Raw genomic sequence first — 23,279 nt, 5'->3', positions numbered from 1 at the left:
ACAGCTAGCTCGTGTCAACAATGAGCATGTAAACTTTACTTGTTTGCGCGTGAAGGCAATTGCATACATGGGCTCTCTGCACAAGCGTTCTTTTATACCTAATATATGTATTATTCAACGACAAAACATAGTCTACCTGAAAACAAAACGTCGACAAAAGAAGGCACATGCCAAAAAGAACAGAAGGTACATATCCGACTGCAAACACCCCTTGGTACCGATGTTAACCTAGCCTCCCAACACCTTGGCAGCAATCAAGATATTTCAACACATTCCAAGCACCCATCGATTCCAGGCCATTTCTCTTGTGCCAGACAACCTCCCAGATCAATGGAGAAACAACCAAGCACCTTTTATTCCATCGATAAACAAACATCAGGGCCACGGCGATCGACAAGCATACCTTTAACAAATGATACGCGACAAAGAAAGGCGCTGTAATGGGTTTCGATCTTGATTGTAGTCAGCGACGGCACATGAGAATACGACGGTTCATAACTTGACTTTGAGGCTGTAGTGTATGGAACCAGTTGTAATTCCCTACACCGTTTTTCCATTTCACTCGTAATAACATAGGCCAAAAAATGTAGTCTCTTCCATTGATCATTCACTGTAAGACTCAATGGCATTACTTTGTATCAGCTTGCATTTACCCTTTATGAACTAATAGCTCGAACTCAGCTCCTGCAACTGTTGGCTCAGATCTGCAACTAATTTAAACATATATGTCCACGCCGCCATTTTGGAGTTTTTTTTGTCGAATTCGGCCGATTTAAAGAATTTGGGGAATTTAGTGTACCTTAATTAAGACGCACCTGGCCCGGTTTGCTCAATAAAGCACCACAAGTATGCTAAATAATTAAATCAAAATGAGTTTTTTGACGTCTGCTCTCCACCATTTGAAGATTAAAATTGGCCGTCATAGACTGGTTTTCGTCGCGAGCGCGTGCCGTTAGCATGACGACTAAAAACAATGGCGGATGGGATAGCCGCTCAGTGGGACAAGCCCGCAAGTTTCAGTAAGAAATCGACTCCATGTGGTTCAGAAAGCAGCTGACTGACTCCGAACGACACAGAATCACGAGAAAGACACGCTGGGCGCACGAAATGCAATGTTATCACCAGCAAGCAGACGGAAAGCTGGATTCAACTGAGTGTCTTTACCGTTCAGTGTGCGCCGCGACATAGCTCTATCCTGCTACTGGAGTTGTAAGTGAGTTGTTCTTCGTGACTGCGGTGGGTGACATCAAGTAAAATCAATTTTTTAAATTACGGGGAATGATGGTGACAAAATAAGATAATTACTGCATTCTACTGATGTAGCAGTATCAACAAAATCACCATGAAGGAAAATAATATGACAGAAGTAGCACTTATTCCTGCTTGTTTTCGTTTTTTATTCACAAAATGGCGGCCAAAACGTGGAATGACAGACCCCAGCCATGTTCACAACACATTTCAAACCGACAGCTGCTCTAGAAAGAATAACTGTTATCATTCAACGATAACTTATACTTGGATTAAACTGCACAAAATCTTATTTGGACAACTGACCCTCTCCTGCTCGCGTGCTGCGTCCGATAAAAAACTGGTAACCTTCGAATGCGCGGCGTCACAAATCCGATCCACTGAAGAAAGACAATTTGCCGGCCTGAGCGCCAGGAAGGCAAACACACATTTTTATTTTCAAATCATGGCATCATTATCGATAGATGAAGATATTTGGTCGCGTGAATATACATCCGTGTACCTCGCAACGGTGACTTTCGTATCTGCCGTCACAAATGTTCGCCAGGTTACCCCGATTTTCATTTCTTCGCTCGCGCAGTTGAGCATGGATTGTTCTCGTGCGGCCTCAGTCCGGAAGACGGCAGGGTAAACACACAAATAGTGATGATGTCCCGAGCTTTGTGTACTACATAGAAAAGTTTGCGTACGGCAAAATTGATGACGTGTCACAGAAGCGAGGTAACTCTGTTCGCAGGTTACTTTCACGCGAAATGTCTCTGTGCCACCGCGGTTTCGTCCTGAAAATCAACCGTATCGCATTGATTTTGCGAAAACTGAAAGTGCAGGTAAGTTGCACAAGTTTCCTTAATGCTTACTTCGTAAAATTATTGATGTTAAAGTTGATAGTATGGTTATTTTAGAGCACAGGACTTAAAAATTATCGGGAGCTATGCAGCGACCGGCCATTCTCGAATGGTTTCATTCGTACGCAGGTGACCACAGATAATAGTTCTGCGAAGTTTAGGTGGCACTCTTCGCTGTTTTTTGGCAATACAGTTGCAGAACTGTTTGTGTTGGTATTGTCTCCTTTATAACATTCATTTGTAGCATAATTTGATTGATTGCACCAGTACAGCGTAATACATGCACAAGTATTGGCAATTTGGTGTCGCGTGATTTGCAGGTTACCTCTTTCTGTTTTGATACATTTGAGCAGTAGTTTGCATTTGATTCTAATAATCTGTAGGTATTTCAAGTTACACCCTTTTAAACAATCACTGACCAAAATATCCCTGCCCTGCTGTAAGCAGTTGTGTTGCCACAAAAAGATCAAACTACAAGGTAACCTGCAAACGGTGTCACAAAATTACTGAACCTAACAACACTAAACTGTACATCAAAAATTCTTCAATACATGACAAACTAACAGCAAACACTCTGTTTTCATGGAGTTTACTCAAATTGTTTCACAGAATTAGTTTATAGATATGCTGTGTAAATTTGGTGTCACAAAGTACTGCAGGTTACTCCATTGTGACCCCCACCAGTCAGTCTGCTTTTTTGTCCAAACCATAAAAGTTCCTGACATTTTCTTTTTAGACTCAAATAATACAAGGGCTCCACTTGACAGGAATAGTATTTTCCAGGTTGTAGCTGCATTTTGAAAATTTCAGTAAGTTTCCACTGTTTGGTCACCAATAGCAAAGAACAACTCAAGTATTAAATAAAGCGAGTGTTGTCGTGTATACTTTGGAAAGACCTCGACACATTTTGCTGCCGTGTTGTATGTGTGTCTGCTGGTGTGTAGTGCGAATGAAGGATCAATCAAGCGGCCGAATGTGTCCCGCAGTTTTTCCTGTTTTTGTTTGAACACGGACAGTGTCAGTGTGTGTGTTTGCAACTACGGTGCGTGTGTGTCTGTGCACTGCACAGGAGCTTGTATCAAAACGCCGGTCGATCATCGTAGCAAAGTTATCATCGTAGTAAGGGTAAGCATGCAGAAGTAAATAATGATCGACCGGCGGTTAAATACAAGCTCCTGTGATGCACTGTATGTGAGACAGAGAATAACAGAGTAGCCAGTCTGTGAGTAATCCCCCTAAAAAAAATTTTGAGATGAAAAAAAGTAGGGTGATTCTGAAATTTTAACGCTTTATGGGCAGTTGTTTCTTTGCAGTCTTTGGAGGTTGTGCAACAGAACATGTTATTTATAACTGACATTTTATATTGTCAGTGGAATGAGTTTTTCTGTGCAGTATTCCAGTAAGAACTATGATTGAAGTTTATTGGTAAAGCTTTGTGAAAGGGTTACTTTTAATGAAGAACACATTCTTCCTCAGTGTTCATTGAAGCAAACACTAAATGTGGCAGAATTTCATTCATCCTTTCTTTTTTGACTGCCATTTTAAGTGTCGCTGTGCATGTTCAAAGCTTCATGTTCAGAACTGATGTTGCTGTAGAACTATGTAATTGGCCAGCCTTTGGTTTACACTTAGTGGTTTTAGATGTTGCTATAATTACTATAACAATTTTCTGACATTTTCAGTGACCAAGCACCCGGACATCAAACATTCTTGCAATGTGTGGCAATAATGGCATAACATATTTCAGACAAAAAGATCAGTAAGGTGAGTTTAAATGTTCATAATTTTGGTGTAAGTCAAGCTTATCTTTTATCTTGAGCAACTATCTCTGTCGTGTCTCTCTCAGGCTGCGCACCCGACATAAGTTGCCAGGAACCAATTCCTTGAGTGTGGCAATGGTTTACCATTTCTGGTTTACTTGAACTGCAGCCATACAGAGAGGAATTGTTGAGTGATTACAAGTTATGGAGTCTTTAAAAAGATGTAGTTAGAGGATAAGACACTGTAAACGTTTAGAAACAGTATTTTTCTTCTTCATGGTTATAACAAAACTGCAGCATGTGTCTTCAATTTCTGAAGATGCATTATAACGACAGTGGCACCCCCCTTTTAAGACCTCAAACAATCTGAGAAAATCAAGTCTTAAAAAGGAATGAGTCTTATAATGGGGGTAATTTTACAGACGTTATGAACAGAAAATGTGAGTAAACAAGGTTTTAAAAAGGAGGGAGTTTTAAATTTGGGGTCTTAAAAAGGGGGGTTTCCACTGCATTATACATGCCATGGAAATCATGATGATTGTACAGATAAATACAATGACAATTGAAAGCAATTTGCAGCCCAGTGTCTTATTATCTGATTATCTGATGTCTATTTTTATCATTGCACCTTTGCTACAAAACCCGTGGTTACGACTTGACCAAAAGTCAATTATTATCAATAAACTAAGCAACATGCACACACAAAAACATACTCAATTGTCGAGAACAGTGTCAGTTTTATTCCATGTAGATCTTAAAAGTTAAATGCAAATGTACACATTTTCAGAAACAAGTCTTAGAATTCTGCATTTCAATCATATAAAAGATGTGAATTAATATAACCCACACCCATGATTTGTATTACTTCAACAGGGTATAATTATGGCTTGGCTTGCTGCAACATGTCAACGAGTACTCTTCAACACATATTTGTTCTGCACAAGGTTTACTAGACCTGTCAATTCAACGCATTAATCAAGATACTTTCAGGACCCTTCCCCAGACTTTATTGTTCATGTCAGCTGTTCTTTGTGCCAGATTGTGTATCCCTTTTGACTGACAATAATGCTGCAGAGGGAAATACTACAGTGGAACTTGTAAAATTCGGAGAAAATCAGCTACGTCTTAAACAGGGGGAGTAAATTTACAGAGATTATAAACATAAAATCCAAAAAAAACCAGGATCTTAAAGAAGGGGGGGGGGGGGGGGGGGGGGCTGTAAATGAGGGTTCCACTGCACAGCTAAAAGTGATCTTTCTCTGCAGGTACAATATAGTGTCTACAATACAAAGATGGTTTGCAGTGGAGGTTGACGTTGCAAAGTCCTATGCACACATCACTGAACACAAAGTTCGTCCCCAAAAGGCGGAGCAGCAGGGAAGTTTTCTACAAGCCAGAACCCCCAAGTCTATCTAATCCCACGGTCTACACATCTGGTCCCCACAATGCCCTCCATCTACCAAGGAAATTGATTTACAGCAACAGTGACAATAATTGTAGGTGCACCTTTATGTCTGCTCATTTGAGATTATTTTATGCAAAGAATTGCAAGTGAAATCCCATGTATATATACCTGTAACTCCAATTATCCCAATACCTACACAAAACTATACTGAGACTAGAAATTAAAATGAGGAAAAATATTAGTACTGTAAACTGCCTTTTAAGTGTCCATCCGCTTTATGCACAGATTTTGCCCAAAGTAGGAGGTGGGACGTTTACTAGGTACTGTGCCTGTGCAGGATCAGTTCCTCGTTAGAAATGGTGATATTTGGTATCTTGGTGTGAACATTTTAATAGGAGATGTATCTGTGCACAATTAGTCACCCTGTAAGTATCTTTCGCCTGATATGCAAGTGTCTAAACAGAAGGAAAAAAACCACACAAAAACCAACAAAAAATTCACTGAGAGTGAATGAACACACATCCTACAAACCACAAAGTAAATAGTCAGTCAGTCAGTCATTGATACTGATCCAATCCATAGGAAATGGCGTAACCAAACACTGGTCGTTTCACATGCTCCCTTATATCACTAAAATCAGACCTCTTCAGCTTCCGAAGACGCTCTCTCATCTCCATCTTTTTTTCACAGGGCTATCCAGATACTCCAGTGACCAGAGTATTAAATAAACATTATAGTTGTCTTTCAGCATTCCCTAGAATGACAATGTCACTACAGGGTGCAGAACTGTGCACATCATTTTAAAAAAACACACACACACACACACAAAACACACAACATATGTTGACGACACTGATCCAAATGTTGGAGGATGGGCGTTAACTAGGTACTGCAGGCGTTGAAAAGGTAGTTTATGGTACATAAAAAAAGCAAAAAGCAATGTGCTTTGAGAGATAAAACATACACAAATTCAGAACGATGCTAAATACAGAGTATGGTTACACCAACCCCCAACGAAATGTACTTCATATAACACCACAATGTACTTCAATACAGGCGACTAGGACGAAAGTCAGTGTACTGGCCAGTTGGATCTAAATTGTCATTCCTATGACCCATACACAGCAACTGCACATGGCGACTCTTACACCTTCACCCAAATATGTATGGGGAGATTTATATAGCGCTTAACGTTCTCTAAGCGCTTTACATATTAAATTGTGTGGGGAGGTTCACTCTCAATTCAACAGACTGGATTTCATCGTTTTATTTAACCCCTTCCCTGCCCTGCCACGAACGGCGTTCGAGGTGTTTTTTGGCATCCTGTCTGCCCCGCCACGAACGTCGTTCGAGGTGTACGCATCAGAGTCCTGTATCCACCCAAGAAGGGGGGTAACTGCAAAAACTGTTGGCAGAGCAGTTAGACATCTTGAACCAACGGTTCCTTCCCTTTGACCGTTATGAATAGCAAATATTGATGTTTGGGAGAATTTTGAAACTTCGGGAGTTATCTGTGTTAAGTCGTCAACAAAGATGTCGGATGGTGGACGGCGTGGGGGTACCACGAGGTCTGTTTTCAAGCGCTATTCAGCACTTGAAGTGCTTCAAGAGTGCCTAAATGACCAAGACAGTGATGATGAAGACCTTAGAGATGGAAGTGACAGCGAATCAGACGAGGAAGAAACTGATTTCAACCAGCACCACCCTCTTTTGTCCGAGGTAGGCATTGATGATGACAATGATATCAGCTACGAACCAAGTGTATCTGCCACTGACAGTGATCAGTCGGAGACTGATGGCAGTGATGCCGAAGCAGAACCAATGCCTGGCCCATCAACTTCATGTCCTGTGGTCAGAGGTCGCGGCAGGGGTCGAGGAAGCAGTGTGGGAAGAGGACAACGAGGGAGAGGTAATGCGAGGGGGCGTGGCCGCGGCCGTGCCCGACAAATTCCAAGACAACGTCAGGAAGATAAGATAAGAAATTGGACAGATGCTGATGCAACTGCGCCAAACCAAGACATCCAATTTCAAGGCAATCCAGGCATGCAGTGCAATGTTGACAATTTTGAACCAGTAGACTGGATGCAGCTGTTTTTTGATGACGACCTCATCAACCACCTTGTCTTCCAAACAAACCTTTATGCTGACCAGTACCTTGAGAGCCACCCAGATCTGTCTGCATTTTCTCGAGCACAAACGTGGGAAAAGACAAACCCTGTGGAAATGAAAAAGTTCCTGGCCCTGCTTCTTTTGATGGGCATTGTGAAACTGCCATCAATCGACATGTACTGGACCAAGAAAGTTCTGTACCGCGTTCCTGTCTTCAGCACCATCATGACAAGAAACCGATTTCAGGTAAGCATGTTTTTGTTTGTTTGGTCCTTTTTTATTTATTTACTTATTCATTTTTATTTTGTCCTTATGTATACTGTAAAAATTTCATTTTTTCCATTTTCATAATGATCATAATGTTTGTGTGAAGGGAATGGTGGGAAGGGGGGGGGGGGGGGGGGGGGGGGCTGCAGTGTGTATGTATCTGTGTACATGAAGTTGGTCAGTAAAGCCTTGTTTCTGGCAATATGTTTCAGATCATCCTACAGATGCTGCATTTCAATGACAACTCTGCCATGCCAGATCGAAACGACCCTGCCTACGACCGCCTCTTCAAGGTGAGACCAGTGCTGGATCATCTCTTTGAACGATTCCAGGCTGTGTATGAGCCGCGTCAATCTGTCTGTGTTGACGAGAGCCTTCTTTTGTGGAAGGGGCGGCTCGTATTTCGACAGTACAACCCTGCAAAAAGAGCAAGGTTTGGGATTAAGATATATCTCTGTTGCGAATCCGACGGTGACCTGAAGGGAAGTGGTGGCTATTGCTACAGATTCAAGGTTTACGCTGGCAAAGATGACCCCATCAATGAGGTAACACCAGTGTTGGAAGCTGTAAAAGCCAACAATCCTGAGATGTCTGCAAGTGAAAGAATGGTTCTCTTTCTTATGGCCCCACTGTTGAACAAGGGGTATCATGTGTACACAGACAACTGGTACAGCAGTCTCCGGCTGTATCTCTACCTCCTGGAGAAGAAGACACTGGCGTGTGGCACCGTCAGAGAAAACCGGGGCATCCCACAGCAGCTGCATGGTGTGCGTCTGGCCCCTGGTGCATCTGTTGCACTGAGTGGTGATGGTAAAATTGTGGCTACCAGGTACCAGAGTACCAAGACAGTGCACTTTTTGTCCACACTTCATGGTCATACAGAAGATGTTATCCCTGACCGGAGGCGGCGTGGGATAAGGAAAAGGCCACAAGCGTCCACCCATTACAACGGAAACATGGGTGGAGTGGATTCACAGGATCAGCTTGTCCAGCCCTACGACTGCTCCCGCAAGTCAATGAAATGGACAAAGAAGATATTCTTTCACTTCCTGCAGGTAGCTGCCTGCAACGCATTCCTCCTACAGAAGGGAGGTGACAAGTGCAAGACACTGTTACAGTTCTTGGAGTCCCTCATCACTTCCTGGCTTTGGCCGGACCAGATCCCGGCTGTGATCGAGGAGGACAAGGTTGATGATGAAGTTCGGTTGACTGGCAGACACTTCATCTTCCCCATTCCCCCAACACCCATGAAGGACCGACCCACAAGGTCCTGCAAGGTCTGCTGGAAGAAGAAGACGAGGCGTGACGTCCGCTACCACTGTCCGTACTGTCCCTCCAGAGCAGCCTTGTGCTTTCCTCAGTGTTTTGTGGATTATCACACAAAATTCATATACTGGAAGTAGTGTGTGGACTTTGCCTGCTCTGTGGATTGTGACTTTGTTGCTTCTGAGTCTCAGCTGTGGAGTATGACGTGCGATTCCGGACTTACCTTACCATGAACAGCTAACCCTTATAACTTTGGATGCTTATAGCAGTGAAGTTGATTACCAAGAAGTTTTGTGAGTACCTGATGTTTTTCCCTTTGTTACACCAGTTTTTTGTTGTGTTTTGTCATGCATTTTTGTGATCAAGTGTGTTGTTATGTTCCGAAAATGCTTGATCACGGGGAAAAAAAAAAGAATAAATAATTACTTAAAAATTTCTGTCCTGCCAAATGAAACTAATTTCACTTGTAATTGGGGCCAGGGATGTTAGAAAAAAACATGCCAAATATCTAAGAGATATCTCTTCAAATGCCTGAATTATTCACGTTTTAGTGAACACACCCTCAAAAGTCAAATTTTGCTCCGGCACACAGGAATACAAATGCGCTTTTTCACGCTGGCAGGGAAGGGGTTAAAACCCCACGTAGAACAACACCCAATGACCTGAAAACATAATACAAAAATTGTATTAAGTTTCAGGAAACAAGTCATGAAAATAGGCAATAGAAATGAAGCAATGTTGTAAACAACAAGAGCGGAAATATTTACATAATTATTCACAACACCATAAGTACTAGAGCAAAGAGTGACACAACACAACATACCGCAGTCCTAAAAACAACATGAACAAACCATGACTAGAGAGTCAAATGCAAATTACACAAGTAAGTTCAAGTCGCTATCAGAGTGTCTAGCACAACAGAACACAAGCTTATGGAAAGTCAACGTGCACAGTGCAAACTCTCAATCTCATTCCTCACAACATCACCGACAAGTTACTTTATGCCAGGATCAACAAGGGACTGTTGGGTATGGGTTATACATCAAATACTCTAGCGCTTAATCGGTGAACAAACAATGACCAACCAAACAAACAAGAACAACAAATAAACATACAAATACCGACAAAACAAACAAGTAAACAAACAACTGACAGTTAACAAACAACAACGCATAAATGACACAAAAGGATTCTAGCAAAAGAATACAAAAGACCTACAATATATGTATTCAAAATAACCAAAGTCCTGAATGGACTAAGTCAGTAAGTGGCACTATGTACTGACCAAACTGTACAGCAGTTTCCTACCACAACAAGGGAGGTAACAAATGAGGGCAATCAGTCTTCAAAGCACACAATTGGTGGGAGATGGGAACACACACAGAAATACAACACAGGCACACGACAAACACACAACTAGGACAAGCAAACACATAAACAACACACACAACACAGGGGCATAGTTGTGTTACAAGCATCAGCATTGCAACAGAAACTAGGTCAATAGTACCACATCAAATACAGTTCTGGCAGCTAGGCTATGTATTTGACCTACATTCAATATACATCCAAAGTTTGCAAGGACTGACTCATTTCTATCAACCTGAACTGAGAACAACTCAAATCCTAGCCTGAGACAAGAAGAATAAGCTGGCACCCATGTATGTCCACAATGTAAGCTGTGTGAATGTTGCGTATCGTTTTGTTTTATTGATATTCCCATCCTCTTCTTCTTCCAGGGCGAGGGCACCTCCAATCTCTTCTCTGTGTGTGGGCCAGTGGGAGCCTGCTGTCATCAAGCACCAGTGCCTTGAAGTCCTGGAGCATAAACAGAAAACCACCCATCACTAAAGACGCTTGATTCAGATTCAAACTTCAAATAATAAACATGAACCAAATGCAAGAAAAAGTGTGAAAATAAAAAGTAAAAGAATAGTATTTGTAATCTATTCATCTATGTAATGGGGTGCAGGTGTGAGTAAAAGGTGTGTGCGTGTGGTGGTGGGGGGGGGGATTTACTTGTAGGCATAGGCTTTCCAGATTGTTGGCATTTAGACACACTGACCAGTGGCACTGTGTAAAAATGTGTTCCAGTACTACCGATGAGCAAAAGTGCCAGTTACACATCTTTAGGTACTTGGAATGAATGCCCAGTTTACCCATGCATTGAACAGTAAAACCTAAGTTTGCCCCCCCCCCCCCCCCCCCCCCCCCCCCCCCCGCCTTTTTTCTAAACATTTGTCTTTTAAGACATTACTTTCTCAGATTTCTGTTTATAACCTCCATTCTAACACATATTGCTTTTTACATTTAGTCAAGTTTTGATCTTTAATTGAGTTTGTAATATCTTAAAAGAAGGGCTCCACTGTATCTCTAATTTTTTTCTCCACAAGTCGTATTGAAGCAGCAGTAGTCAAGTGCTAAACCGCATAAAGGCCTGTTTGGTATACTATTCGATTCTGATGTTTCAAGCAGAACTGCTGTGTGACATGTGGTTGGAAAATGTGTCTCAGGGATTGTCTTGATTTTTAAACAATTGAACAGGAAGGCAGACATGAATTTGAACTGCAAGGCATACACAATTCTAAAACCTAAACATCATAATTATGACTTCCTACATTTTTAGCATGATCATGGAATCTGCTCGCCAATGTGTCATATAATATATTATAAAGATCAGTATGGAGGCAGAAATAATCAATCTGAAAAATATCCTTCATTTACAAAGAGCAAATGGGTGTAGTTTAAACAGTAAACAAGAATTCATATTTTAGAATACAGTGGAACCCTCTTTTACGACCCCCCAAAATCTGAGAAAATAAGGTCTTAAAAAGCAAGAAGTCTTACAATGAAGGTACATTTGCAGAGGTTATGACCTAAACATCTGAAACGCAAGGTCTTAAAATAGGGGAGATCTTGAATTGTAAAGGTTTTTAAAAGAGGGGTTTCATGGTACAGCACCCCAATTGTGGGGACTGTTCATTTGTATTTCTCTTTATGAGACACTAAAAGGTTGTGTGTAGTGACATTTAACTGCACAAAATATCTCGACAAAATCTGGATGCTGAAGCTGAATTTTAATTATTTGTCATTATCTTCTGAAAATAGGAAATAAATATATATGTATACACATTCACTAGAATAGCAAAAAACAATAGGCACCAGTAATATAATTTGCGACTGAGACCTGCAAACCTCACTTTTTGTCATTATTTAATATACCCTGCAACAAAGTCATCCACCTAACAAATCTTGCAGAATAAAAAGGTACTAACTGGAATTATTGAGTTTAGAGGAGGCCGGTTGGACTTGGAGGGCGGTGTTGTTTTTTGGATCAGCCTTCTTCCCCAGCAAACCAATTTCAGTTTGAGAGGACTTAGACCAGTCCTTTCCTCTTCATCTGCCCACACATAGAGACTGCTAATTCCTCTCCCTATCCTGCATCCGCACCTTTTCTCTTGCAGGGGCAGCTCTGTTGTTGTTTTGAACATGAAACTTCCATAGCCTGGAAATAAATCATCATCAACTTCAAGAAAAGCTCACTTGAGTTTGACATATATACTCCCCTGCATGCGCACACACACACACACGCGCACACGCACACACACAATGATCATGCATACACAAGTCTGAGAACACACAAACACACAGGCACACACACACACACACACACACACACACACACACATAACAAATGCACAAGACAATGATTTCCTCGACACTGTTCAGTGGGATAAGCATGTCTTGTCTTTTGGGTTACTATTCTGAGAATAAACACGATTTTCAGAGCTCTCTCATGTTCGGTGAAATACTGCTTCGAACTCCGTCTTGCACGCAAAGCGCACGTTTACTGTTCCAAGTGATCGATCAGTGACATGAATGGAAGTTTTAACAATGCATATACGTAAGGGAGTAAAAGTGCAACTTCAGAGACATATATTTGAAAGGATCACCAACAGGCAACAAACATGTCCAAGATAATCGGACTAAGTACTACCACAGTACCAGTACTGAATGATCTCTATCAAGGCGAATGATTCGGAGTGCACCAGAGCTATTTGACTCGCATGATCGATTCAGGCTTTGCAGTCCTGCTCAGAGCAACTTGTAAACAGATACTGACTGTCTCATTGAAAGCATTATTTTCTGTCAGATAACGTTTACTATGTAACACTCACCTTGTCAGACTAAAATAATCGCCGAGAGACGCCATTTTGATTGTTGTCACAAATTGGACAAAGGGAAATCACCCAACCATTACAAGAGTGCTCTTTCCTTGGATTCTTTTACGACAGTCAATTAGCTATCAAAACTGTTGAATTTGCAAAGTAAAGTTATTCCTCGTGGATGGTAGCATTATTTGTAACATAGAATCTTATGGTGAAGCTTTGAAAGCGATCTGAAGGCCTTTTCCCGGCGGACACTATCCCTTTAATCTTTACATATCCTGAGATCCCGATGCCTAACTGAAATCCGCGGCGACTGTAGGCTACCGTCTACCCTGTGTTTGGAAGACGACAAAGTTGACGCCTAATGTTCTGTCGTTACGTTATTTATTGTTATAACAAGTTATCATAATGACATGGAAAGTAACAATGTCATGGTCAGCTGACCGTGCGGAAAGTCGAGACATCATCAAGCATCGCCTGCCTTCCCTTTTTCGTCACAAGACATTATTTTCTCCTACCAGAAAACAATTCAGATCATATTGGCTTAATCGCTTTACAAAAGGCGAATCAAACATCGTCTCACGAGACTACGCTTTGCCAATGATAGAGTGTCTTAATTAGGCTTATCCTTTTGACTAGTCTGCTTCGACCGCCTTCACAAACATTGTCCAAGAATAGTTGTTGTAGATTATGAAATGACTGAATTTAATTGTTGGCAAGGGGGCAGTGAGATATTCGGAAGGTGAGGATCTAAACAAGATCCGGATCCGTAATGGCGTTCCCACATGCTGAACCCATTCCCGAGTGCAGGGACTTTGATTCAAGTTAAAATTACGTCAAAATGAAAGCCCCTGATACACCTGTGCGCATTTCCGTTACCAGGTAAAATCAACAATGCAAATATGATGCGTGTTAGTGCAGTGCATTCAACTAACACATTCATCGATGTATTCTGACACAATGTTGCGTGTGGTAACATCTTAGTGCTCTCTTTCACACTGCCCCCTCCTCTCTCTCTCTCTCTCTCTCTCTCTCTCTCTCTCTCTCTCTCTCTCTCTCTCTCTCTCTCTCTCTCTCTCTCTCTCTCTCTCTCTCTCTCTCTCTCTCTCTCTCTCTCTCTCTCTCTCTCCTCTCCATCCCTCCCAACCTACAGAGCGGGTAAATGCGGCGTAAGCGGAATGAACGATTTGTCACTTGTCACATCTCGTTTATCATTAATCTTTCTACCTCAGCAAGGTGACTTCTCGTGTTACATCCCGCAATTTTCCATGATTGAGCTTGGAAGTTTTCCACCCTTTGAAGCCAGTATCTTGTGTTATTTCAGATGATGAGTTCGCGCACCACCATTTTCCTGCTACTCCTAAAGGACATTGCTGACGACAGAGGTATAGAGTTACTCCGCTTGACGGATGTTACAGGAAAAGATATATATCTCGGTGTGCTTGCATCCGGAAGACACTGTTTCCTAACCTCATGCCGTTCATATAATATCTGCCATTATCATCCCAAATTCATATACATTACACCAATGTTTTGTTCTGCTAATCTTTTGTAGTACTTATCTACGACAAAAACAGCATTGAGCATGCAAACACTATAACAAGGATACACTGAGCAAGCAGAAACCAACAAAATAAAATGCTACAGAAGTAAAATCTATCATACGAGGGGAGCACACCCAAAAAATGAAAAGTGTCAATAAAAAAACACAGAAACCTCCCGTAGGACATTTGAAATGACAATGGAAAGTGAGCACGCACAACAAACGACAGTAGTGAGTTGCAGTAAAACAGAACGAGTCTCCTGGTACTGTATCCAACAGGAAGTATTAAATGAACACGAGTCTCCCAAAAGATAGTGATTTCAAACCATTCAGAAAATAGTATCTTTGACAATGCTGCGTTATAGAAACCGCGTGCAGGAACTAATCAGTATACGATAAAATTTGATTTCCTCTGATGATCACCAAAGTCACACCTGCAAGTCATACTCTTATTTCAAGGGACACAGTACATCCAAGAGTCTCTTCGTCGAGCATCTCCAACGCAAAAGTCGTTTGTGCAGGCGACATTTAACCCCAGCTTCCCACAAAGAATTAGGACACACCACACCACCACCAGCCCACCCATCCCCCAAAGGAATTTCAATCAAAGGGATATGTAACCAAAGTTTAGCACGTGTAAACTTCATCCGACCAACCCCAATCTCCCAAAAAATATTCAATTAAAAAGGAAGATGTAACCAAAGTCCAGCACATGCAAGCTTCATCCTCCTAACCCCAAACTCCAAACAAAAATTATATTAACAGAAAAGAGGAAAACAACTAAAATATGATACATGTAAGCTTCATCTTACGACTTCCAAACTTTAAACAAAAATTGAATTAAAAAGGAAGATGTAACCTTATAGTCCAAAACACGTAAGCTTCATCCTCCGACCCCCAACCTCTAACAAAAAGTCAATGAAAATGAATATGTAACCAAAGTGTAGCTGCACGTCAGAGTGCACGAATTGCTGGCAATTAAGTGTGTGTGGTAGGGCATGTAGCGACTGACAGGAGCACGCTGAGGAATGCTGCAACACGCTGACTGATTGAGGGTCGTGCCAAGCGTCACTCAGTCTCTGCAACGTTGCAAGACAGCACGTGCCACACGCACGCCTTGTGTAACGGAGACTCTCTTTTCCGGTCTACATTCACAAGTCTTTTTGTCTCAAGCCCGACTAGATACATAAACATAACACATATAAACACGAAACTTTAAAGGACAACATCGGCACACGGCATATGTAGCTCTAGTTTTTCGTGCTGACAACTCTAAATTTAGCTCTGTGACCTTCTACTACGTATAAGAAGGCTTGGTCTCCTGAAGACGGATGTTCGGCTTTAAGCGCAAAACGACATTAAGAACGGGACAATGGCATGTGGAAGGACCCGACTGGATTGGCATAGGCAGGGTGGAGTGGAGAGGGGAAAAAACCTAATGCTCTTTATGAGTGAGGAACTGTGTTATATTATTGTACTCGCTTCAGATGGCTATGGACGAGCTCATTCGTTGGGAGCTGGACGTGTCGGGATTTAGGCCAGGTCACAGACGCACTGAAATCTAAAACGACCGATCCCGTTGTCTTGAGTCGGTCTAGCATAGTAACCCATTGAATTTTTCATGCGGCCTCCAAGAATGGTATAAGCTGATCAAATGAGTTTAATCATTAAATTGTCCTACATCGTGCCAACTATGGCCAAATCTGTCCTGATGTGCTTGCCAGTTCGTATCGTCACGCAGAAAGTCGCCGCAGGTACGTCTGTGTGTGTGTGGGGGGGGGGGGGGGGGAGGGGGTAAATAAATCTTTTACATCTTTGCGGAAAGATCATTTTTATTCAGCGAGATTTTTGGTTATACACGAATCGTATTTGTTAGTACATTTATTTTGATGTTAATAATGTGTTAGTCCTCCGTTTGTCTTCATGTGTATGCGCCACCAATATAATTTCTCAATTTTGAGATAGGCTACTAAAGTTAATTTGATTTGATTTGATTTGACTTGATTGATACGTCCCAAGTCCTGTCCTGTTCATGCAGCTAGCTCCTATTTTGTGAAGGTTGGTAACACAGGAATTCTCCAATGATGAACAAAGTGTAACGATTCCTTGCTTGCCTCAATTACATCAAGAGTTAAGGTTCGTTAATTTCGACGTTTTTAAATTTCAAGACGCTTGCTCATGTAATCCTCCTCTGTAAGCGTCAATGTATCACACGGGAAAAAAATGGGCAAACCGCTTACCTCTTTGCGTGCAGACACGCCGGTTTTGCACGCTATGTTTGGAGATGGATAAAATGCTTCGTCCTTCGGTATGCCTCTACTAGTCTACCATAAAACAGGTGGAAATGAGAAAAACAAGCTAGATGACATGGGATCAGAAATTAGTTGCTGCCGGGTTTGTTATTTCTAACTACATGAAGAGGACACGCTGACAAATAACAATACTTTGGGCCTTCTGCATTCTGATAATCATCACTCCACGGCTATCGCCAGTTGTCTCTCTGACCGGACGCTAAATTCCTACGCGAATCTATCAAAACAAGAATACAGAGTTATCTCCCATATGTTGTTCGCGAGCAGTGTTCGCGAGACGAAAATGATTGCAGATTGGCCGACTTCGACAGTGATCTCCGTTCTGTTCTTCACAGTTATGATAAAAACATTGTTCTAAGGTCAAAACAAGTCGAACGTTTATACCACTATGGTTTCTGGGACATGCTGTTTCAGGGTATGGTTGTTTTGATTTGAATGTTAAACCGAGTAAGGAATTGAATTTGACAATGATTGGAAACCCATTTTGGCAGAGGGTAGTGTGGACCCATTCGAGTTACAAGCTTAGGATGGAACATGATAAGATTGATGTAAACAATTTTTATAAACAGATTTTGTGGAGTAATGATTTGATTCGGTATAAAGGGAACATTGTTTTATTTTTATTGGAAAAATGCTGGGATTGAAAGAGTAAGTGATTTGTTTATAGTGGAAGAAAAGAGATTGAAGTCAGCAGCAGAGGTATATATATATATATACAAATTGGAAAGAATAATGCAAATATTTTATTGGATTATTGGGCATTAATAAACGCATTACCCAAAGTATGGATTAATTGGATTGAAAATAAACATATTATTGTCCAGATGGATAAGCAATTGTTTGATGGTAGCCTGTATATGATAAAAATAAGCCAAATACGAAAAATGATAGAAAAGAAAAGTGTAGATACTGCTGTAGAAAAACCTTGTGTATATAATTTTTGGTTGAGGAAGTTTGGTGTACAAGTAGATAAGGAAATTTGGACCCTTGCCTATGTTTCCAACAAATATTTTATTATGTAGAATGCAAGTCAGGGAGAATAACAGATGTTGTATATGTTGTACGGAAGTTGATTTTGTTGAAAAAATTTTTTCCCCGAGTACGCTAGTACTTGGGTCCAGCAGACTTTAATTGTGTGTCTGTGTGTGTATCTGTGTGTGTGTCTGTCTCGACTTAACAGCTTATTGCTGGGAAACTACTGGGCGCAGTTCGTTCAAAAGTTGATACACTAACTTGATAATAGGTCCGATTGATCGTATTAAAACTTCATAATGTTACCTGGGACCTAAATGCGAAATAAATCACAAAAGCCACTCTTAACGGCGGGCGCGATTCGCGGTGGGATAGAACAGCCGTTCGGCTGATAAACCGCCCAGCCAGCGACACCACACCAGGCTTTGCGTGCTTTGCGTGCGTGTACCACTGCGCGAGGACTATAGGCATTTGAGTTCACTGGCGATTGTCAGATTTGTTGGCTTGGAGGAAAGCGTTTCCGACTATGGCCAAAGAGATCCGGGTTCGATTCCCGGCATGGGCGGTCTATTTTTTTTTTATTTAAATTCTTGTTTACTATTGTTTATTATGAACGTTTTAATGTTTTATTTTACTGTAATAATTTTCTTAATTGTGTAAAATAAATAATTTTTTTATTTTTTTTATTTTTTTTTTAATCCAAGTGATCCTGGTGGAAAGCGATTCGTCTATGGCCAAAGTGATCCGGGTTCGATTCCCGGCATGGGCAGTATTTTTTTTTAATTTTTTTTTTTAAATTCTTGTTTACTATTGTTTATTATGAACGTTTTAATGTTTTATTTCACTCCAATAATTTTTTTAATTGTGTAAAATAAATGAATAATTTTTTTTTAAATTTTTTTTTTAATTTAAGTGATCCGGGTTCGATTCCCGGCATGGGCGGTCTATTTTTTTATTTTTTTATTCTTGTTTACTATTGTTTATTATGAACGTTTTAATGTTTTATTTTACTCCAATAATTTTTTTAATTGTGTAAAATAAATAAATATTTATTTATTTATTTATTTTTTTAAATCCACGTGTACAAGACAAAAACTTTCATACTGGGAGAGCGAGCCAGTCTGAAGAGTACTCGGGTCCAGCGCCAGCGTTTTTTTTATTATGAGTGCATACCGGTAAAGTTGTTTTGGACGAAGATAGAAAACTGGATAGAGGAAAAGGCTGGATTGTATGGCAATCCGAATGGTGCAAAAGTCCCTTTTAGCTCTTGATGTCTAAATAACACATTATTTAGCTAAATAACGCGTTATTTAGCTAAACAATGCTTTATTTAGCTATATCATGCATTATTTAGCTAAATAATGCATTGTTTAAATTAAACAATGCATTATTTACAGATACAGAAAAAAGAGAGCCCAGAGCACTAAATAATGCATTGTTTAGCATAAATAAGAGATTGTGTTTGTAAATAACTCATTATTTATAAATAATTACGCGTTTTCTCTAAACAATATATTATATGTAAATAAAGTGTTATTTAAATAAATAAAATATTATTTAGATAAATAAAATATTATTTATCTAAATAAAATATTATTTAGATAAATAAAATATTATATGTAAATAAAATATTATTTATCTAAATAAAATATTATTTATCTAAATAAAATATTATTTAGATAAATAATTTATTATTTAGATAAATAATTTATTATTTACTGTTTTTGCCTTGAAATAGTATTATTACACTAAATAATGCTTTATATAGCTATATAATAGGTTTCCGCTATATAATTCATGATTTGGTAAATAATACATTATATACCGTAAATAAAATATTATATACCGTAAACAATTCATTGTTTAGCGCATCGCGAAGCCGTTTTTTCTCTTGTTGTTTTTTTCCACGTGTTTCCGTGGATCCACGAGAGCTCTGTTGATTCTCAAACTGACCAATCAGACAACTAGCATCTGTACACTAATTAAAGTCCCATTGTTGAGTGTGACGAAAACTCGTGGTGACGATTTTAAAACATGTTGGGTCACGCATGGTCCAATCTTACATGGTCCAATCTTACATGGTCCAACCTTACATGGTCCAACCTTACATGGTCCAACCTTACATGGTCCAATCTTACATGGTCCAACCTTACATGGTCCAACCTTACATGGTCCAATCTTACATGGTCCAATCTTACATGGTCCAACCTTACATGGTTCAACCTTACATGGTCCAATCTTACATGGTCCAATCTTGCATGGTCCAATCTTACATGGTCCAATCTTACATGGTCCAACCTTACATGGTCCAACCTTACATGGTCCAACCTTACATGGTCCAATCTTACATGGTCCAACCTTACATGGTCCAACCTTACATGGTCCAATCTTACATGGTCCAATCTTGCATGGTCCAATCTTGCATGGTCCAACCTTACATGGTCCAATCTTACATGGTCCAACCTTACATGGTCCAACCTTACATGGTCCAATCTTACATGGTCCAATCTTACATGGTCCAACCTTACATGGTTCAATCTTACATGGTCCAACCTTACATGGTCCAACCTTACATGGTCCAATCTTACATGGTCCAATCTTGCATGGACCAATCTTGCATGGTCCAACCTTGCATGGTCCAATCTTACATGGTCCAACCTTACATGGTCCAACCTTACATGGTCCAATCTTGCATGGTCCAATCTTACATGGTCCAACCTTGCATGGTCCAACCTTGCATGGTCCAATCTTACATGGTCCAATCTTACATGGTCCAACCTTACATGGTCCAACCTTACATGGTCCAATCTTACATGGTCCAACCTTACATGGTCCAACCTTGCATGGTCCAATCTTACATGGTCCAACCTTACATGGTCCAACCTTACATGGTCCAACCTTACATGGTCCAATCTTACATGGTCCAACCTTACATGGTCCAATCTTACATGGTCCAATCTTGCATGGTCCAATCTTACATGGTCCAACCTTGCATGGTCCAACCTTGCATGGTCCAATCTTACATGGTCCAACCTTACATGGTCCAACCTTACATGGTCCAACCTTACATGGTCCAATCTTACATGGTCCAACCTTACATGGTCCAACCTTGCATGGTCCAATCTTACATGGTCCAATCTTACATGGTCCAACCTTACATGGTCCAACCTTACATGGTCCAACCTTACATGGTCCAATCTTACATGGTCCAACCTTACATGGTCCAACCTTACATGGTCCAATCTTACATGGTCCAATCTTGCATGGTCCAATCTTGCATGGTCCAACCTTACATGGTCCAACCTTGCATGGTCCAACCTTACATGGTCCAACCTTACATGGTCCAATCTTACATGGTCCAACCTTACATGGTCCAACCTTACATGGTCCAATCTTACATGGTCCAATCTTACATGGTCCAACCTTACATGGTTCAACCTTACATGGTCCAATCTTACATGGTCCAATCTTGCATGGTCCAATCTTACATGGTCCAACCTTGCATGGTCCAACCTTGCATGGTCCAATCTTACATGGTCCAACCTTACATGGTCCAACCTTACATGGTCCAACCTTACATGGTCCAATCTTACATGGTCCAACCTTACATGGTCCAACCTTACATGGTCCAATCTTACATGGTCCAATCTTGCATGGTCCAATCTTGCATGGTCCAACCTTGCATGGTCCAATCTTACATGGTCCAACCTTACATGGTCCAACCTTACATGGTCCAATCTTACATGGTCCAACCTTACATGGTCCAACCTTGCATGGTCCAATCTTACATGGTCCAATAATATATATGGACCATGTAAGATTGGACCATGTAAGGTTGGACCATGTAAGATTGGACCATGTAAGGTTGGACCATGCACGATTGGACCATGTAAGGTTGGACCATGCACGATTGGACCATGTAAGGTTGGACCATGTAAGATTGGACCATGCAAGGTTGGACCATGTAAGGTTGGACCATGTAAGATTGGACCATGCAGGGTTGGACCATGCAAGGTTGGACCATGTAAGATTGGACCATGCAAGATTGGACCATGTAAGATTGGACCATGTAAGGTTGAACCATGTAAGGTTGGACCATGTAAGATTGGACCATGTAAGATTGGACCATGTAAGGTTGGACCATGTAAGGTTGGACCATGTAAGATTGGACCATGTAAGGTTGGACCATGTAAGGTTGGACCATGTAAGGTTGGACCATGCAAGGTTGGACCATGTAAGATTGGACCATGTAAGGTTGGACCATGTAAGGTTGGACCATGCAAGGTTGGACCATGTAAGATTGGACCATGCAAGATTGGACCATGCAAGATTGGACCATGTAAGATTGGACCATGTAAGGTTGGACCATGTAAGGTTGGACCATGTAAGATTGGACCATGTAAGGTTGGACCATGTAAGGTTGGACCATGTAAGGTTGGACCATGTAAGATTGGACCATGTAAGATTGGACCATGCAAGGTTGGACCATGTAAGGTTGGACCATGTAAGATTGGACCATGTAAGGTTGGACCATGTAAGGTTGGACCATGTAAGGTTGGACCATGTAAGATTGGACCATGTAAGATTGGACCATGCAAGGTTGGACCATGCAAGGTTGGACCATGTAAGATTGGACCATGCAAGATTGGACCATGTAAGATTGGACCATGTAAGGTTGGACCATGTAAGGTTGGACCATGTAAGGTTGGACCATGCAAGGTTGGACCATGCAAGATTGGACCATGCAAGATTGGACCATGTAAGGTTGGACCATGTAAGGTTGGACCATGTAAGGTTGGACCATGCAAGGTTGGACCATGTAAGATTGGACCATGCAAGATTGGACCATGTAAGATTGGACCATGTAAGGTTGAACCATGTAAGGTTGGACCATGTAAGATTGGACCATGTAAGATTGGACCATGTAAGGTTGGACCATTTAAGGTTGGACCATGTAAGATTGGACCATGTAAAGTTGGACCATGCAAGATTGGACCATGCAAGATTGGACCATGTAAGGTTGGACCATGTAAGGTTGGACCATGTAAGGTTGGACCATGTAAGGTTGGACCATGTAAGATTGGACCATGTAAGATTGGACCATGTAAGGTTGGACCATGTAAGGTTGGACCATGTAAGGTTGGACCATGTAAGATTGGACCATGTAAGATTGGACCATGCAAGATTGGACCATGTAAGATTGGACCATGTAAGGTTGGACCATGTAAGGTTGGACCATGTAAGGTTGGACCATGTAAGATTGGACCATGTAAGATTGGACCATGCAAGGTTGGACCATGCAAGGTTGGACCATGTAAGATTGGACCATGCAAGATTGGACCATGTAAGATTGGACCATGTAAGGTTGAACCATGTAAGGTTG

The 23,279-nt window shown here is 41.0% G+C and overlaps 1 protein-coding gene and 1 long non-coding RNA gene across 7 annotated transcripts; both read left to right on the top strand.

Moving 5' to 3' along the window:
- The first annotated feature begins 1,000 nt into the window (after positions 1-1,000).
- LOC138959396 (uncharacterized) lies at positions 1,001-10,836 on the top strand. Of its 6 annotated transcripts, none has more exons than XR_011453707.1 (4): positions 1,001-1,019; positions 3,776-3,857; positions 5,119-5,349; positions 10,640-10,836. It is a non-coding gene; the product is annotated as an uncharacterized lncRNA (long non-coding RNA). The 6 variants fall into 6 exon arrangements; XR_011453708.1 differs by lacking the exon at positions 1,001-1,019 and adding an exon at positions 1,191-1,209; XR_011453709.1 differs by lacking the exon at positions 1,001-1,019 and adding an exon at positions 3,092-3,110.
- LOC138960006 (piggyBac transposable element-derived protein 4-like) lies at positions 6,792-9,037 on the top strand. Its single transcript, XM_070331724.1, has 2 exons — positions 6,792-7,613; positions 7,847-9,037. The coding sequence occupies exons 1-2, from the start codon at positions 6,792-6,794 to the stop codon at positions 9,035-9,037; spliced, it is 2,013 nt and encodes a 670-aa protein (XP_070187825.1).
- Positions 10,837-23,279: the final 12,443 nt, after the last annotated feature.

Source organism: Littorina saxatilis, linkage group LG2 (genome assembly GCF_037325665.1).
Source record: "Littorina saxatilis isolate snail1 linkage group LG2, US_GU_Lsax_2.0, whole genome shotgun sequence".
NCBI classification, from domain to species: Eukaryota; Metazoa; Mollusca; class Gastropoda; order Littorinimorpha; family Littorinidae; genus Littorina; species Littorina saxatilis.
The sequence above is the reverse complement of the archived record's forward strand: the minus strand, read 5'-3'. Positions and strand labels throughout refer to the sequence as shown.